Source organism: Cyrtonyx montezumae, unplaced genomic scaffold (assembly GCF_038088225.1).
Source record: "Cyrtonyx montezumae isolate F1298 unplaced genomic scaffold, pur_monq_1.0 scaffold_0, whole genome shotgun sequence".
Lineage (NCBI taxonomy): Eukaryota > Metazoa > Chordata > Aves > Galliformes > Odontophoridae > Cyrtonyx > Cyrtonyx montezumae.
In genome coordinates, this window is record NW_027071824.1 from 9331071 (window position 1) to 9349056 (window position 17986).

General features: G+C 51.3%; 1 protein-coding gene across 1 annotated transcript; it reads right to left on the reverse strand.

Moving 5' to 3' along the window:
- Positions 1 to 7917: 7917 nt before the first annotated feature.
- SERTAD4 (SERTA domain containing 4) lies at positions 7918 to 14695 on the reverse strand. The gene is made up of 4 exons (XM_065750511.1): positions 14379 to 14695; positions 14025 to 14202; positions 13641 to 13756; positions 7918 to 10966 (listed from the first exon to the last, which is right to left on the reverse strand). The coding sequence occupies exons 2-4, from the start codon at positions 14185 to 14187 to the stop codon at positions 10220 to 10222; spliced, it is 1026 nt and encodes a 341-aa protein (XP_065606583.1). The 5' UTR covers positions 14188 to 14202; positions 14379 to 14695; the 3' UTR covers positions 7918 to 10219.
- Between the last annotated feature and the right edge of the window lie 3291 nt (positions 14696 to 17986).

Genomic DNA, 17986 nt, shown 5'->3' on the forward strand with positions numbered 1-17986 from the left:
TGTTCTCTACAGTGTCTCTCCCAGCACCTTGTCCAGGCTAGTTGGAAGCAGCTCAAGCAAAGGCTCTCCCAGCTTCTTTCTGGAGGCTGTTCCACACTCAAGCAGATCTTGCTGATATTTATTCAATATTTAATTTCACCTTGCTCCACTCTATAGCTAACTGCCATCTTAAATAGTCCTTTTTTTTCCCCCCCCACTCCTGCCTTCATGTTGCTCACATCTACTTTTCTGTTTGCTGTCATTTCCTGTGAGCAAGATCAACAGGGAATAAGTAGCGTATTTCCCACGTATGCCATATCCTTTCTGACCTCCACGAAACCAGCCAAGCCCTTCTCTGGACATATGACATTGACAACCGTTGCTTTGACACACCGTGTCATTTCCTGCTCCCTCTTTTGGTTCCTCACAAGGAATCAGAGTGACAGAGAGCAGGACCCGCCAATTAATGAGATGTAAAGATGCAAGAAAGGTTTGCTCGAGGTAATTGTCTGTGACAGCTTAGCATGACAGGAGATAGATACAGACTCGACATGAGGCCCCAGGATGGCTCCAGGTCAGCTCTCACTCTGAGCTGGGTCTGTAGGTTTTCCTCCTCTCAACAGCACATCAGTGTGGGTTTTGGCATCACGTGCTGTCCCGGTGCCGGTGAGAAGCAGCCTGACCCGGCTGTATCACACAAAGCAGCATGCTGCAACCAAATCCACAGGCTGAAGCCAGGAAAAATAAGTTCCTCTCCTCAAGTCACGTTAATGGAATATTTTATGCTGGACCAGGATCAGACATTGTAAGGTAGACATTGTCTAATACACAGAAGGATGTGGGATGAACACATGCCAGAGCGAGCAGCCCTAATGACCCTTGCTTTAGAGAGCCCAGGGACAAGACAGAACACAGCCAGGACTCCAGGAAGCGCATTCACATGTGCATGTCCTCCGACGAGCCCAGCCAGCCTCCCCCAGCACACCAGGCACAGCCTACACGCCCGCAGGCAGCTGCCTTCAGAGACAGTTCAGGTTCCCGTTCAGAGAAAACAGTGGCGTAGCAGCGACGCAGCTGCACGCATGGTTTTCACTCAGAGCTATCACAGACACAAGCGTTGATCACAGCACTTCTGAATTTTCTAAGTTCCCTGCTTACTGTAGAGTGAAATTAGACTCACAACTTGAAGAGAGCAGCTCAGAGCAGGTAGCAGAGGGGAAGGTGCACAGAGGATGAAAAAAAATACAGTTGTGGCTGCACAAAAATGGATTCCGGCAACACACATTGCTTTAGCAAAGTTCACACTGGGAATTTGCATATGGAAATTATTTTTGAAGGTACTCGAAAGAACATCTCGAATTGCACTCTTAAGAGATTACAGCAGTTAGGGAGAGGTAAATGATCTCTGTGAAAACAGGAGCAGCCCTGATTCCCCACAGCAGGATCAGGGCACACACCATGGCAGACCTCCTTCATACTCTGGTGTTGGCTACGGAAATTATGGAGAAGTTTCTCTTCTGCTTCAAAGCGGAGGATCTGGCAGCAGCTCTTGCCCACCAATGTGCAATTTGAAAGATCTGAGTCAAAACAATGTTGACACAAAACTAAAAATACTAGTTGAGGCTGTAGCTCAGCCACTACTGTTCCAGCTCCAGTTTCCCATGTTCCAAGGCACTTCCTAAGCAAGAGTGAAATGAGGATGATGTGGCAAGTCCAAAGAAGGGCCACAAAGATGCTCAGTGGGCTGGAACACCTCTCCTGTGAAGAAAAATTGAGGGAACTGGGTGATTAGCTTGGAGAAGAGAAGACCGTGGGCAGACCTCTATTGCAGCCTTCCAGTACTTGAGGGGAGCTCACAAGCAGGAGAAGACCGACTTTTCAAAAGGCCCAAGAGTGATAGGACAAAGGAAAATGGGTTTAAACTAAAAGAAGGGGAAATTTGGGTTAGATGTTCTTTACTCAGAGAGCAGTGAGGCCCTGGCACAGCTGCCCAGAGAAATTGTGGTGCCCCATCCCTGCAGGCGCTCAAGGCCAGGTTGGATGGGGCCCTGGGCAGCCTGAGCTGGGGGGGCAGCCCTGCCCATGGCTGGGGTTCCTTTGGGCTTCCAACCCAAACCATTCTGTGATTCAATGAAGTAGCAGAGCCTGTTTACCCATGAGATTAGCACAATCTGTAGAAAATAGACACTGGCCATTGTATATGGTTGATTCAGTTATACAGTACACATAGAAAGGGACAAACCATCTTCTGAAGCCATGATTGGAACAGGTTCTGACAACAGATCCGATGGTGCTCCCATAAAGCCCAGAGTAAGCACCACTACAGACATCAGGAAAGATTTTCCACACATAGGGTGAGCTGCACTTGCTACGGCCAGAAGATGCTGCCTCAAAGCCCCCGTGCTGTGCACTGTAAGGACAGGATGGAAGTGCTGGGGGCTGGCACAGCCCAACACTCCCAAACCTGTGGGGAGCTCAACCTGAGAGTCTTGCTTTTACAGCTCTTGCTTTTTAAATTTTCATCAGTGCCCTTGCATGGTGCTTTATGTTGTCAGGCTGCAAAGAGGCATTTTCTGCTGTCAAGAAGAAACACTCTCTTTAAATTACTTTTTTTTTTTTTTTTAATGAAATGAATGAATGTAAAGCTTCACCTCCACGACACTCCCTGCCACTGAATCCATCAGCACCTTTTGTGCTTCCACGGCCATATTCTCCTTATAATAACAGTTCCACCTTTTCTCCTGCTATGCGAAAGGCTCAAACAAATGTCAGAAACTGACTGGCAGACAGCACAGGCAGCACGCAGAACCCGGCTGTTAGGGGCTGTCAGGCACACGAAGTAAACAAAAGAACAGACCTGTGCCATTTTTCCTCACAAACCTCTTTCAACAGCAACTCTTATTTTAGACACCGCTTATAAAGGGAGGCGTAACACAATGCCAATGGGTTTTAAATGTAAAGAGTCTCATTAGTTTTGATAAATATGTTTCTCTGATAACCTTATTATTACTATCAAAGGCATAAAACCTAAACAACGTTGTGTTTTAAGTAACAACGTGAGTTGCGGCTCCATAAAACAACCACAGCCATTTCAGAACCATAGGATGTAACTGCAATGATGCTTCTGCCCATTCCCTCTCCCCATTCCTTCTAGCAGAGGCCCTGAAGCCTTTCTACCCATCCACAACCGGGACTGAAAGCAGCAGGATCTTCTGTGCTCTTTGCTCATCTCCCTGCACCTCTCTCCCTGCTGAGGCTGTGCTGAATACAAACATCTGGGAGAAGCGTATCCAGGTTTTGCAGAAGTAAACAGCACGGTGGATGAGAGCATATACAGCTCCGTGCCACAGCACAGAGCGCCTGCAGGGCTGGAGGAGCTGGGATTTGCTCTCCCATCCTGCCAGGGACACTCAATCTGAGGGAGGCAGGAGAGCTGCATTTGCAGGTTAGGTTTTAAATCCCTCTTTCTGACAGCGAGATGCTGCAAGCGCATCTGACAGACATCTGACCCAGGGGAGGATCAGCTTTGAAAAACCTTCCCCGGGATATTTTCGCTTCCTTTTTTCTCTGCGTTTCTCCGGCTCCTGAGGAGAGTAATTTTCATCAGCCAAAAACCAGGCAGAAGGGGGAAGGAGGAGGGAGAGGTGCGTGGGCAGCCGGGCCGCAGGTGGGCATGGCACAGGCAGGCAGCACAGAGCAGCTCATGAACCCACAGGTTCTGCAAATGCCGCAGGCAGAGCAGGCAAGCAAGGAGGGAGAGCAGGGCTGCATGCCCAGGAGCACCCAGGCAGGGCTTGTAACAACACCTCACACCATTAAAGTGCTACAAGTCACCAACGTGCCCACAAGCACATCATGAAGACTTGACCCTGCACTCCCCACGGCTGTCCCATACACCAGGGAGGGCTGTGCTCCCCCATGCCACCGTGCAGTGACCCAGACTGGAAGAATGCACCTGCAGCATGGCTGCACCCAAACATTGAGACATTTGGGATTGTTCATATTCTTTGCATTTGAAAAGCTGTGGAGGGTTTTGTTTTTGTTTTTCCATTTAGCGTTTGTCTGGTTCTACCTGGAAATCGGATGTATGCAACACGCAACTGAATGTGTCAAGGTATCTGAAGGCTCGAAATGAACGATGCAATACTGTAATATAGCTCTTTGTTATGCTAATTATTCCTTCCCAGCTGCTCCTGCAATGAGTGCCAGGGCGACCTATCAAACGGGAACAAAACCTCCAGGCGAGCTCGATGCTGCGAGGCCCCTTACCTCTGAGCCAGAGGGGCTGCGGCTGCTGCTCCTCCAGCACCTGCAAACAAAGCAATTCCAAATCTCAGCTTCACTGCCACTGGGAGCGAGAACCAGGAATTAAGAAGTGATATCCTCCTGACAGTCAGGTTGCCAGGATTTATGCTTTCACTCAGGACCCTTTCCACTCCATATACCTCTTTTCAACACTTGAGTAAAGGGGGAGGAGGAGGCAAGAGTGGGAAAGCATCCAGGCAAACCTGAGAGGCTGGGTCAAGACCCTTATTTTGGTACCCACTGGGATTTTCTGTGCGTGGGTGTCATACATGACAGCATGAAAATGCCATAATTGCATTATCTGAATTAAGTTTACAGATGATACTAGAAAAGTAAGGTTCATAAACCTAAATTCAAAAGAACAACACAATTGCCTATTTGATTGGCTATTATTTATGTTGATATTCAGTTAAAAGAGATTTGTTTTGTCTTTGTGTTACTAGAGCCTCAGAAGATATTTTATTGGTACCACACGGAGGAAATGCAGTCAGAGGAAAGGAGCTTCGGCAGCCAGAGGGAGACTGCCAGCAGCTCCAAAGACCACTGGGAACACAGGGCAAGCTCATTAGCTGGATGTCTTATTTGTAACCCTCACTAGTGAAGTACCTCAAAAGCTGACGTTACTCCATCATCCTTAAGCCTCAGAATTAGCAAAAGGGGTGCTTTCAAAGGAGTGGGTAAATTCATATGATGTCTCAGCCTGCATAGAGAGGAAAATGATCTGACAGGAGCTTATGCCCTATGCACAGTTGAAGATTTTCCTCCTGACTGCTGACTATATGGGGGCTATTTTGAGGTTTCTCTGCTGGAGCAGCTCTACCATGAAGGTAAACTTCACAACTGCATTGACATGACACATCTTACCACTAGCAGCAAAGACAAAAAGAAATTTGCCACCGTTACACTAATTACTCTGCTGGTAAACCAGAATCCAAGCTGTCAAGCAGAGAAAGGGGTCGAAGTAGGAACAAAGCACATTCAGCCTCCAAAGACTGAAAAATTATTCAGAACATTTTCAGGATAATTATAATAGGAATTCAGAAATGTAGGTCATCTTGGTCATATTTGTTGAGACGCGCAGAAGACAGACGTGGGGAAAACACAATACTGAAAGTATAACACGCTTAAATGGTAACAAAATACAAGCACACCATCTGATGACTTCCTATACGAAGACCGACTGCGTTTTGAGCCAAAGCTATACAACCTAATTCAGAAATAAATGGCCCCACAGCAGCCATACAGCTGAGAGGATGCAGCTGACACGTGAGGCCTGGTCACATTAGTGTTATAGGAGATTTTGTCCCAGAAGAGCAACGGATGGAGACAAAGAAATTTACTATGATTTTGTTCACAGAAGAGTGAAAACACTGCGTTAGGAACATGAGATGAGCAGAGGGTGGAAATGCCATTGGGAAGTGCCATCTCACTCGCTGGATAAGCACAGCCCTGGTGGCTACAGGCCAGGCTCTCAGGGAGCCCTGCTATCCTGTCACCTCCTCCACAGCTGCCGGAGCCTTCAGCCCTTTCAGGAGGCAGACAGCCCATGGCGTGGAACGACGAGCCTGGCAGACCGTGCCAGAGGGAAAACACCACTGCAAGAGGTGGGAGTGAGAGGAGTGACCTTGGTGAGACAGGCCATTTATCTTGCTTCTGCAGCCCTGGCATGACAGATTGGATGCTCCCTGCAGTAAATTGGACAATGATGCTGTACTAATTGAGAGGAATTGCTAGCCTTAGAAAATAAGTTGTTTTTCAAATTCAGCATCTCACTGCTTTACGGTTTAGTTGGGGTTTTCTTTTTTGTTCCGTTTCTGCTAAACACACAAGCCTCTGAGCACGCACAGACCACATCCAGGACTTCTCCTTGTGCCCTCTGTGATCCTCAGAAGGGGAACTCGGGCACAGACGTTAAAAGAAGTTAAAGCACTTGCTTACCTGCCCTTTCAGCTGCATTTGGTGAGAAAGCTTCCCCTGCTTCGCAGCCTCCACCACTTTTGCAAAACAAAGGAGCTGAAACCCCACCTTCCCCGAGGCTCAGCCTGCTTCCTCCACCTGCCTTAAAACGGCTAGGGAGGGCTGCAGCCCCAGGTGCAGCCGTGATTACAGCCCTGCTGTTTAACCCAATCTTCCACACCTGACCAAGCTCCGTTTGTGTGGAGAAGGAGCCAAGGCCTCGTGCTGAGGCCCTCAGCCCAGGACTGAGCAGCAGTGGTTCACTGCGTGGTCCCGGCCCTCAGCTGAGCAGGATTAGCTGCTGTGAAGGCACCAGGCACCCTGCCACAGCCGTGTTTACACTGCAGCAAATGGACCTCACAGAGACAGTTTGCAAACACCGCAAGACGAACTTTTGTAAACTCCCTCGGTTTAGTCATCTTTCCCCATCTGTTAGAGAAGTTAAAGCAAGATTGAAAAAAAAACAACGCAGGAAATTACTGTGTATTCCAGGCGGCTGCGGCGGAGCGGCTTGGCTGTGACATGGGATGCCTCATGGAGGGCTCCCATCTCCACTGGGATCCTCTCTGGCATGTCCCTGGCCGAGCTCTGCAGCCAGGACGAGCCCCAGGGGTGCCTCACGCAGCTGGGAAAAGCTGGAGCTATTGCTGAGAACCCTGAGCCATTGCTTTGAGCCCTTCCAGGCTGCAGAGCAAGGGACAGGCAGGGACAAAAGCCAGGTGTCTCTGAGTCACACTCACTGAATAAAAATCCATGTTATATCCTTTTCCCTGGCAATATTGTGCAATCTTTGCACCTCTTTTTGTTGCTGTTTGTTTCCCATATGTTACAGAAGTACATAAAGAAGTAGGAATGAGCCTGCTGAACAGCACCGTGCTTGACAGCACTGCGCTCCAGGAGCAAAGTGTCTTAGGCAGGGAGTGAAATGATCACCCTGCAGATAAGTTCTTGTCAAAGAGCTCCTCTGGCAGATAGACTGGTACCAAGCTCAGGATGACTCATTTATAGTAGTTATGCACAGAATATATGGATGAAATGCATTCATATCATCTTAGAAAAGAACAATTTCTTGTAAATCTGCAATAGAAACAGTACTGGAGCACGCAATGGGAAAAAAGCCCATCCATCTGGTTTACACTTTCCATGTGCCATAAATCAAAACAAAACTGAACTGCAAAACCTCTACTAACCCAAGTCAGAAAGCCTGTCAAGAGCTATTGCATTTCTGGCACTTGAACAGGGGCGTTTCCAACTCCCTTTACTACCACAAGATACCTCTGACTCTTCTGAAACAAACAGGGTAAAACTTAATGTGCTGTGAGTGCAATGCAGCATGCTCAGTATTACTGTGAGGCAGGGTCCGGAAAAGGCAGAAAGATCACCTAACTTCAGAAATATTTCATCCCTTACAGAGTTTGATGACACTCAGTAAGACTCCCCAGAGATACCATGTCCTGGAACTGAATGAGCTGTTACAGAGGCCAGAGCAGAGAGTTCATGTGATCGGTCACTTCAGCTGATGCAAATTCAACCCAGAGGACCACCACACCTTGTATGTACAGGCTTGCTCTTGAAGTCCATGCTGCTCTTGGGGTCAGAAAGCTTTCAGCCCTCTGCGAACTGTCAATTTCTGCCTTGGACAGTGTCTGTCTAAACACAAAGCAGTCTATTGCTTCCTGGTGCACCTTCAGCCTGTCCTAAAGCTCTCTGCTGGCTCCATCCTGGCCGCCACTGGAGGAGCGGGTGTCAACCACAGCGTAACCTCTTCAGCACCGGAGCAGTTGGATTAAATGGGATTTCCTTGGGTGAGGGAGGGGAGCATGGGGAAAGGATCCAGTAGCCGTCAGAGATGTAAAATTAAAATGAATTTTGGTCATTTTAATAAATATATATCAAGGAATTCTCACTTTACTACAACAACACATTAGTATACAAGCATCTAATATTTAAGCTTAAAACATCAAGTGTTTATCAAATATTGGAAAAGAGCAGACATTACTGGACTATCTGAGTATAACACAAGAAAAATCAGTTTTTTAAAAAAATTGGTCCTTGTGGACAAATGTCTAAATGATGATCCTACTCATACACTGTATGAATGAGATCTATATTTAATATTATTATTATTATTATTAATAAAAAAGCCTTTGTCTTGGAGAAATCAGGTGAGATTTAGACTTTCATTCTTCACAACGGTGACCCTTACAAACCTGTCAGTTCCCACTCACGCAGTCAACGCAAAGGTGGTAACAGTGGTAACACAAAGGTTAGCACCGAGCTACGTCTTCAAAGTTCCCCTGTGATCACCTGGGTCAGGTGCACAGGCCTTTTTCCTGTCACCACTGCACTCTCTCATGAAAGCTGCCCAGACTGCAAATGTGACAGCGGGGAGCACACACTGCCCTAAAAAATCACAGCGCAGAGGTCCCTGCATCAAGGTGGATCTTGCCCTCTGGACATGAACCAAGGAGGGAAGACACCACTTGGACACACGACGCTGTGGGAACAGGCAGCTATTATGAGCCTGCTGTGGCTTGGATGTGGCTATTTTGCAGAGCACATCCTGCCAGTTGTTATGGGGACTGTGGGAACTAATTAATTTGGTGGATCTAGGACTCACAATGCTCTCAGTCCAACCCTGGTAATGTCTCCTGGGCATTTTCGACAGCACGCTTTTGCAAACAATCTACCTAGGGCCGACTAAACCTTGTCCGTAGCCACTGAAACCTCAGCTCATTTCTCCAAAATGTTTTTTTAAAATTAAAAGCCTTACATTCATTCAGATAAGATCATGTTTATCGCCACATTATTAATTAACATTGTGCTTTCTGTTTTCTTTTGTTGACTTTTTTCAAATCAACAGCAAAAGTAATACAAAACTCCCGCATGCTTTTGCAATCTAAAAGACAGAAATTATGCGAAACAGAATAAAGTATAAAACATGCCACTGGTTCATGAACTTCATTATACGAAGAGGGAAAAAAAAGAGCCCCAGCAACAGACAGTTGCCATAGAAACACTCAAGCATCGAATGCTTGTTTACAAGAGACATCTCTCTATTGTTTCTTAAATCCCTTCCTAAGGATGGCAAATCAAAAAGCAATTGAGCATCAAAAAGGAAGAACAGAGATGTTTGAATAGGAAGTTGAACTCAGTACTTCAAAGGTTAAAGGTTTCTAATAATGTCGATCCACCCTGTGCTTTTTTTTTTTCTTCTGCTTAGGTTAAATCCCTGCTGTATCACTGATTTATACTTAATTTTCACGCTGGCAAAAATTAAGACAAAAAGTAAGGCACCAAAAAAAAAACCTGCCCTGGAGAACAACAAGCCGCATTAGTTACTACAGCCGAGGTGACAACGTGCAAGTGCTTGAGCTGCACGTAGTGCTTCTGATTCAGATCCCACAGACAGGTTATTTCCTTATGCTATGTCCCATTTTGTCAGTCGAACAAGACGCCGAATCCGAGAGTTGAGTTCAGAAGTATTGGTACAACGCGTAGGGACAGTTTACTCCCAGTCCCCGCAGCCAGTCCTTTGTCAGAGCAAACACAAGTCGAAGGGAGCACATTGCCCTTGCTGGTAGCATCAATTTGTTTACCAGACTTCTAATTCCTTCGTAAACATAATGGAGGTTCTTAATTAATGGCAGACTTCTTGGGGGTGGCAATGGATACGACGATACGTTTTCCCCATCTGGCTGATTGGTGTTTTCAGCAACAAAAGCTACACCATAGCTGCACAGACTACAGCTTAGCTAAGTGGCAACACGACTGTGTTCTTTATGAAGTCTCCACACTTATAAATAGCCCGCTGATGCAGATCGGAGCGCCGCGCTACGCAGTCTGCTCCCCAGTCATTTAAAACTACGTGTAATGTTTGTGGCGTGATTGCATCGTTTGTAGAAAACTATAAAAAATCCATTCAAAATAAAAATTTGATAGACAAGCGCACATGCTTCGACGGAGCAAGAAAGATGCCTCATATTTTACTTCCTTTGCTGCAGCACGTTTTATTACTTGGTAAAGATTCCTTTTTCCTTAAGGATTTTTTCCAAGATTCGCTCACATCACTCTTGTCATTACATCCAGTCTCAAAATAGTCATAAAATTTGCCTTTACATTCAAAAGCATGAGTGCCTCTCACGGGTTCACAGTTTAGGGGCACACTGTCTCGCTCGGGTTCGTCGCCGCCTTTCTCATCAGTGAATTTGGCCTTTTCCTGATCAGCATGAGGCCTGGTGTTAGTGACAAACATTTCGCTTGCAGCTATCTGCTCGTCACTCCTGTAAGAAGGGGCGCTGCCGATGTCGTAATCCACCTGCTGGGAACAGCTCGGCAACGAAATGGGGGACGAGGAGGAGGAGGGAGAGGAGGAAGAAGTATTTTCTGTGCTGGCACTGACCGAGTAGGGAAGGTTCAAGTAGTGACTGCCACACTCTTGATAGAAGCAGCACGTGTGGAGCTTCTCATACTCCTCCTTGGCCATCCGAAGACGCTTTCGGTAGGGGCAGTCCTGGGGCACGAACCACTCCTGCGGCGAGGCAGCCCCGAAGGAGCAGGCGGAGAAGCACCAGTTGTTCTGCATGATGATTTCTCCATGGATTCGCTTCATTAAATTGTTGATGAGGACAGATCTCCGCAGGTAGACTTCGGGATCGTCAATGAACTTCAGCTTTTCCAAAGACATGTAAAGAATATGGGCCCGTTCCTCAAACACCGAGATTGTCTGAAAATACAAAGGACAGAAGGTACAGAACTGAAGTCAACCGGCTTTGCTCCAGGCAAGAGAAAGGAAACGAAGCAGGGCATTCATTCTATGCCACCGCTTTTCTCCTTCTCAGGCAACTAAAACCAGCTTCTCATGCGGAACGTGCTTTTTTCAGCATCTGGGGTTAAAACGAAGTTGTCATACTGTTCTGCTCTGGTGGTGGGGGCTCTTTGATGTACACAGACCCGGTCCCATCCCCTGTGGGACTCCCCACGAGCCCTGAAGCCAGGCGCAGGTCTTTCCCGCTGCCTCTTCGCAGCAAGGAGAGGCAGAGCTTTGCAGGGTGCGGCCAGCAATGAGTGCCAGAGCATTTCACCCACCGCCGGTGGATGGGGCCCTCGGTGAGGAGGTCTCCATTTGCCAGGCCCTCGCTCGCTGCTCTCACATATAGGAACACACACAGGGAAAGGAGGCAGGGAGAAACCATCTCAAAGCATCGCAGCATCTGGAGAGCAGCTGTTGGCCCGCGCACGACACCGCGCACTCCATGGGACCGGTGGGAATGTGGGGAGGCAGGGACAAGGTCAGGAAACAAAGAGAGGACGGGGATTTGCAGGGATCCTGGCCAAGAGCCCACGGATGCATTCCCCAAGCCGTGGTCCCTCCGGGGCTCGCTCTCTGAGCGCTGGCAGCAGGAGCAGGTTACCGCCCCGGGGGGACCCGCTCCATGCTGCAGTCACTGGCCCGGGAATCAAAACAGGGAGGGGGTAACACACGCTACTGTACACAGCATTAACTAATTTTCATTTTTAGTAATAATTTGGTTTGTGTAGGAGGAGAGAAGCACAGCACAAAGAGAGGCTGCTCTAATCCCCCCCCCCCCCATCGGTGGCTTGCTCATTCTTCCCTTTCTCACATGGTTACAGCATTTTTGCAGAGTGGAAGTCGTAGCTATGAGGACTGAAAGCGCTCAGAGCACAGCTGCTTTTCACATCCATTCAGCTCCCCCAGCCCTGCAGCTCTTTCCACAGCCTGGTCCTGTCTGCAGGGCTCAGAAGCAGCACAGTACCTCGTAAAAGAAAAACTGGCCCTGTTTCCAAGCAAGTTTGCAGCTGAAGCTCTTCTTTGTTAGCGAGTAATTTTCTAAATATTAAGCCCAGAGGTTAATGTGCTGTAGTAGAATCACAGAATGATGCAATCATTGAAGTTGGAAGGGACCCTTAGAGGTCATCCAGGCCAACTCCCCTGTACTGAACGGGAACCCCTACAGCTCCAGCAGATGCTCAGAGCCACCCCAAGCCTGACCTTCAGTGTCTCCAGGGCTAGCACATCCATCACCTTTCTGGGCAACCCGTGCCAGTGCCTCAACACCCTAATTGTGAAAAACTTCTCCCCTATATCCAATCTAAATCTCTTTTAGTTTGAAACCATTTCCCCTTGTCCTATCACAGCAGACCCTGCTGAAAAGTCTTCCCCCTTCTTTCTTACAGCCCCACTTTAGATACTGAATGGCTGCTCTCAGGTCTTCCCAGAGCCCTCTGTTTTCCAGGCAGCACAGCCCCAGCTCTCTCAGCCCACCCTTGTAGGAGTGTTTCCATCCCTTGGATCATTTCTGTTTCTCCTCCAGACACTCTCCAGCAGCTCCATGTCCAAGTACTACTCCTTTATACTACCAGAAGGAGACAGGTAACCAACCATTCATTCTCTATGCCGCCATACAGAACCCAGCAACCTCTCCAAGAACAAAGCTGGCAGAACACAGAGATTGGTGTGACGTGTGGGAGAGGGCATCATTCAACACCCTCCACGCTAAGTGCTCATCACCCCGGAAGCAGAGCAAGTGCCCTCCACCATCTGGCTGAAGAATCATTCCCATCCAGTGCTACCTGTAGCTGGAAATTCCTTTGGCTGCCCCGAGGCATGTGGGAAGTACCACCCGCACCTCCTCAGCAAAGGGATGGGGCACTGCAGGTCCCACTCCGCTCAGGTTGCCTTTGGGATGCAGCAGAGGTGCTGGAAAAGCTTCATGTGCCTGCCTACACTGAGGTACCTTGTGTGCAGGGCCTCAGGGTGCCCCAAAGCCTGCACTGTCCCTGAGCACCACACCCCTGTGCTCAGCTCCTCACCAACAGCAGCACAAAACCTCTCACCAAAAAGTCTGATTTTGGTTTAGGTACTCGCTGACCTGGGAAGTGTATGCTGTAATCCCCCCCTTGATGGCTTTTGTTAAAAAAAAAAAAAAGCCAACAAAAACAACCTCTTTTCCTTACTAATCTGTTCTTTTGGAGTTACTGGCTTTTTAATAAACAGGATTAAGCGTGGAAGGAGCAGCGCTGCCTGCCGAGCCACTCTGCCCTTCTGCAGCCCACAGAGACCCACTGCGCATCCTCCCCATGGGAAGGTGTGGGAAGCACAGGGAAGCGGGGCCCTATCTGCACCGCTCCTCACATCTGGCGTTCCAGCCCTGCTTCTGTACGCGTGGGATGAACTACCCAGGGACAAAAGAACCCGGGCAAAAAAGTTACCCGAGCGTTTACGCTCAGACGATGCTGGATGGATGCCTTCGCTCCCCAGGCAGCGCGATGCCCACGGCACGGGGCACGCAGCGAGTGCCGGCCACCTGCCTGGGCAGGCTGCGGGAGCGCCCCAGCCCGGAGCGCGGGGTAAAAATAGCGGCTCTTGGGAAACGTACTTTATGCGTGCAGCTGCTGAGCGGCGGGTGAAAATCCTCTTCTTCCACATATTTCCTTTTAAAGTATGCGATCTTGGATGCCGCTGCAGGATTTGAAATTCCCCTGTAATGCGATCCTGCGGGCAATAAATCAGACACGACAAATGACATGCGGTTTGCCGGAGGTTCTCCAAACAAAACGCTCCGTTTCCCCCTCCGGCCGCGGCCCCGCCACGTCTCCCCGCGGCAGCGCCCGCCGGACGCGGCTCTCCGCCCGCCCGCCCCGCGGACCCCCGCGGCCTCTCCCCGCCCTCGGGGCGACTCGCAGCCCCGCTCCGGCCCGGCCGCACCTGCGCGGGGCCGCCCCGCTCCCCCGCCGCCCGCTGCCCGCCCGGCGGCGCCTACCTGCGGCGGGGGGACCGGCGGCGGCCGGAGCGGGGCCGGGGGCGGCGGGGCCGGGGCGGCCGCAGGCGGGCGGCTCCCAGAGGGCGCGGTACGCGGCGAGGTCGGCGGCTCCCTCGGCGGCGCTGGGGCGGCCCAGCCGCTGCATGGGCAGCACCAGGGTCATGGCGGGCGCCGGCTCCTGCAAGGAAGCAGCGCGGTGAGCGCCCCGGCACCCCCTCCTCCTGGCCGCCCCGACCCCGCGGCGGGCACCTACTGGCGCGCGGATGTCAGGAGGACGCGCGCCCCGAGCCCCCTCCCGCCGCCCCCGGCTCCGCTCCGCCTCCCCCCGCCCGCCCCGGCCCCGGCGGCGCTCACCCGGCGGCGCGGACCCGCTTCAGTCGCTGCCCATCCTCCGCTGCCGCAGCTGGCACGGCGCGCCGGCACCGACGGGCGCGGGTCCGCTGCGTGCGGTGTAGCGTTGCGGGAGGGCACGGAGCGGCGGGGATCGCGCTTCTTTCTTCCTCTCTCTCTCTCTCCCTCCCTCTCTTCTTCCCTCCCTCTCTCCCTCCCAGCGGAGCGGAGCACAGGCTCCGGCAGTTGTTTCCACTCGCCCCGCTCGGGCCGCGCTGGCTCTGCCTCCAGGCAAAACACACGCACCAAATTGCCTGCCGCTCCGCGCCGCCGCTGGCGGCCTCGGGGGGACGGCCCGGGCGGGGCGGGGCGGTGGCGGCTGGGGGGCGAACTTCGCGCGGGGCCGAGGGCTAAGCGCGGCCGCGGAACAATGAGCCGGGCGCGGCCCTTCCCCTCCTCCTTCTCCTCCTCCTCTTCTCCCTCCTCCTCCTCCTCCTCCTCCTCCTCTTCTCGGCCCCCCGCGGTGGGACGGGGCCGCGCAGGTGGCGGTGCCCCGCGGGCGGCACCGGCGAGCGCACCGCGGCGGGGGGGGAAACGCAGCATCGGCATCTGCCGCCATCGGGCCGTGCCCGGGCAGAGAACCGCGGACGCGCGGGGATCGGGAGCACGGGAGCAGCTCCGGTGGCACAACGTTGTCCACGCAGCCCTCGCGACTCGTGTTTCCAGCGGAGTGCTGGCACGGGGAGCCCTGGCTGACGGCGCCGGCTGAAAGCGGGGCCCAGGAGACGCTGGGTGCCGCCGAACAGTCATGTGTTTCTTGTTCCAAAGGGTTCCGCTGCCCGTTAGAAGTGTCTCACCCGCAGGGAGGCACTGACCCCCAGCACTCGCCCTCTAGGACTAAGGGCTGGGAGCAGCTCACTGCTGCGCCGGGGTCGCCGTGGTCCCTCCTCCTGATGGGTTCAGCATCCCTTTGTAGGAGGACTGTTTTATGAGAACGAAATCGGGAGTCGAGAATTTTGGCTGTGCCTTCTGTTCCATGTCTCATCGCCAATGGGCGCTTCTGTCCTTCAGCAGACACACGGGAATGAAGGAAGGAAGTGTTGGGATGCTTTCCTCATCGCAGCGCTGCTCATGTGTCCTGGAGAAGAGGCTGCTCCGGGCAGCCTGGAGAGCGGCCGGGCTGCTGCTGCTGCTGTGCGCACCGGGGACCGAGGCGGGGCGGCCACCTCCTGCTGCCAGCTGCCTGCCGTGCGCGTTTACCGTGCCTTCAGACGGAACAGAAACAAGGCACAAGGAACAGAGCATCCCGAGGAGAAAAAAAATCCAGATCCCAAAGCGAGCTGCTTTCCGCATGCTCTGCAAAGCCACTCGGCTACAAAAGGAGCCCCATTTTGTAGCCAAGGAATTGCACGGAGGCAGAGCAGCAGCCCTCAAAAGGCCTCCGTGTGCACACTGGGCATCCAGAAGCACCAGTTTCTGGCTGCTGCAGCCACATGGGAAAGTCAGAGCCACTGCCAATGTGATGCTGGGCTGGGAGCTGAACTCCCAGACCCATCCTGAGTGTTTCAGCCGAAGCACATTGGGTGCAAGGGCTGCAAGCAGAGCTGGAGCCCACCGGGCTCCCACCAATGCATCCGGTTTGGGCCATGTTGTCGTAGGCAATGGAGGGACTCCATTCCAAACCTTATTCAATTCAGTGAGACTGTGCAGAACAGCACACACATTGTTCCACTGCCATTAACACCACTGGAAATAAAGGATGAAAGATTCACGGTGGTGCATACAGTGCATTCACCACACAACATCACAGTGAAAGTCCAACACTTGGCCCTTTATCCCATTCTGGAAAGCCACTTGGGAGCCCTGCGTGGCTGCGGTGGCACGGTGAGCCCCTGCTGCCACCACCACCGGTGCCATTCTGTCATGCCAAGGCACTGCAGCAGCCGCATAGTTGAAGTGTCCGACTTCACAGTGCACAGCTTCACAAGTGCACAACTGCACAGTGGGACTGCTCCCAGTCACTGCTCTACTCCTTTCGCTGGGGTGTTCCTCTGCAGCCATTGTGATGTTAATGAGAGTGCTGTAATGATGCCATTCACACATAACGAGCCCGACGTGATGGCAGTGAAAAGGGCTTTTTATGCACATCCAGAACGCCTCTGGAAAAAAAAAAAAATATATATATATATGAAATGCTTGTTAGGATGATGCTGCGGGTCTGATGGGATCAAGGGTGGGAAACGGACTTGGGATGGCTGGTTCTGTCCTGAGGAGAGAGGAGAGGAGCGGCCCCAATTGCAGCAGTGGAGGAGGAGGATTTTGGGAATGGATGGCCCAGCCAGTCAGCACCCTTCGATGTGCCAGAAGTTCGAGGAGGAAGTCACAGAGATGGGAGAATAAAGGGCCTGGATTAAAGTGCTTGTTGTCCATGTGAGTGCACGTGGAGTCACAGTGGTGATGTGAATTAAGCTATGGGGTCAGAGACTCAGAGTGCACTGGGATGATCTAACCGCAGCACGCAGAAGCAGAGCCAGAGGTGATCCCTGCATCAGGGTTCTGACAGCGAGGTGACAGCAGAGCTAGCACCATGCTGGGTGGGAAAGCACCTGGAACATCCACCTCATGCTGGATTTGAACTGGCAGAACAGCATCTGGGCACCAGCAGGGGCAGTGCCACCCCTCAGCCTCCAGAGGTACAGATGAGCTATGGACCAGTGCCAGCCCCAGCCTTCTTCCCTGTGCTTCTTGGCCCTCACTCCAGGGCAACCCAAGGAATCCACTGGGTTTAGATTTTTTCTTCAGGACCTGAACTTAATGCTCAGCTGAAAGGTCACTTGACATTGGGAACAGTATCAAGAAGGCCACAGACTTCCCATGAAAGTATTTCAAAAGTGATTTCAATTTCTTCCACCCTGATTTCAATGATTCAAGCCCAGATGCTCTGGTGTCTCTTCTCAAGATGGAATTTCAAGTAAATCCTTCTCTAACTCCCACGTGTTAAGTATTTTTTCTTTTAATTCTTAAAGGTTGAATTCTGGGCAACCTGATCTAGCTGTGGTGTCCTCGTTCACTGCAGGGGATTTGGACTAGACAGCCTTCAGAGGTCCCTTCCAACTCCAAGGATGATTCCTCCCCTAAGAATGTTTCAGAGTCTTTGTCCCAGTTTGTTGAGGTTCCCTGATTTTTTTAGCAAGCACATTTTCAGAGAAAAAATGAAATCTTTTGAGTTCTTAATGGCTGTGTTTTCTTTGTTCCTCCTTCCCATAGGTGTACTGATAGAAAGAGCTTTCCTTTTGTATGTGGGCTGCTCTGAAAGTAATGCTTTTTATCTTATGATGTGGGCCCGTGATGTCAGAGGCTGATGGTGGTGTGGCAGTTAAGAGGCTGAAACTTCCCCTAATTATTCCATCTGGTTTGCAGAGCACTTCAGCATCCCGGTAGTGAGTGTTGCTCCTGCTGCTGCAGTGACAGCCTCTCTGCTGGTTACCTCTGGGACAGCATGGCTCTGCACAGGAGATGGGTGCAGTTACAGTGCCCAGAGGAAGAGAGAAGACAAGGTGACGGCTTCAGAGCACAGTGCCATACACGGGGGCTTCTCCAGCCCCAGAGCAGCTTTCCTTCTTTCATAATGG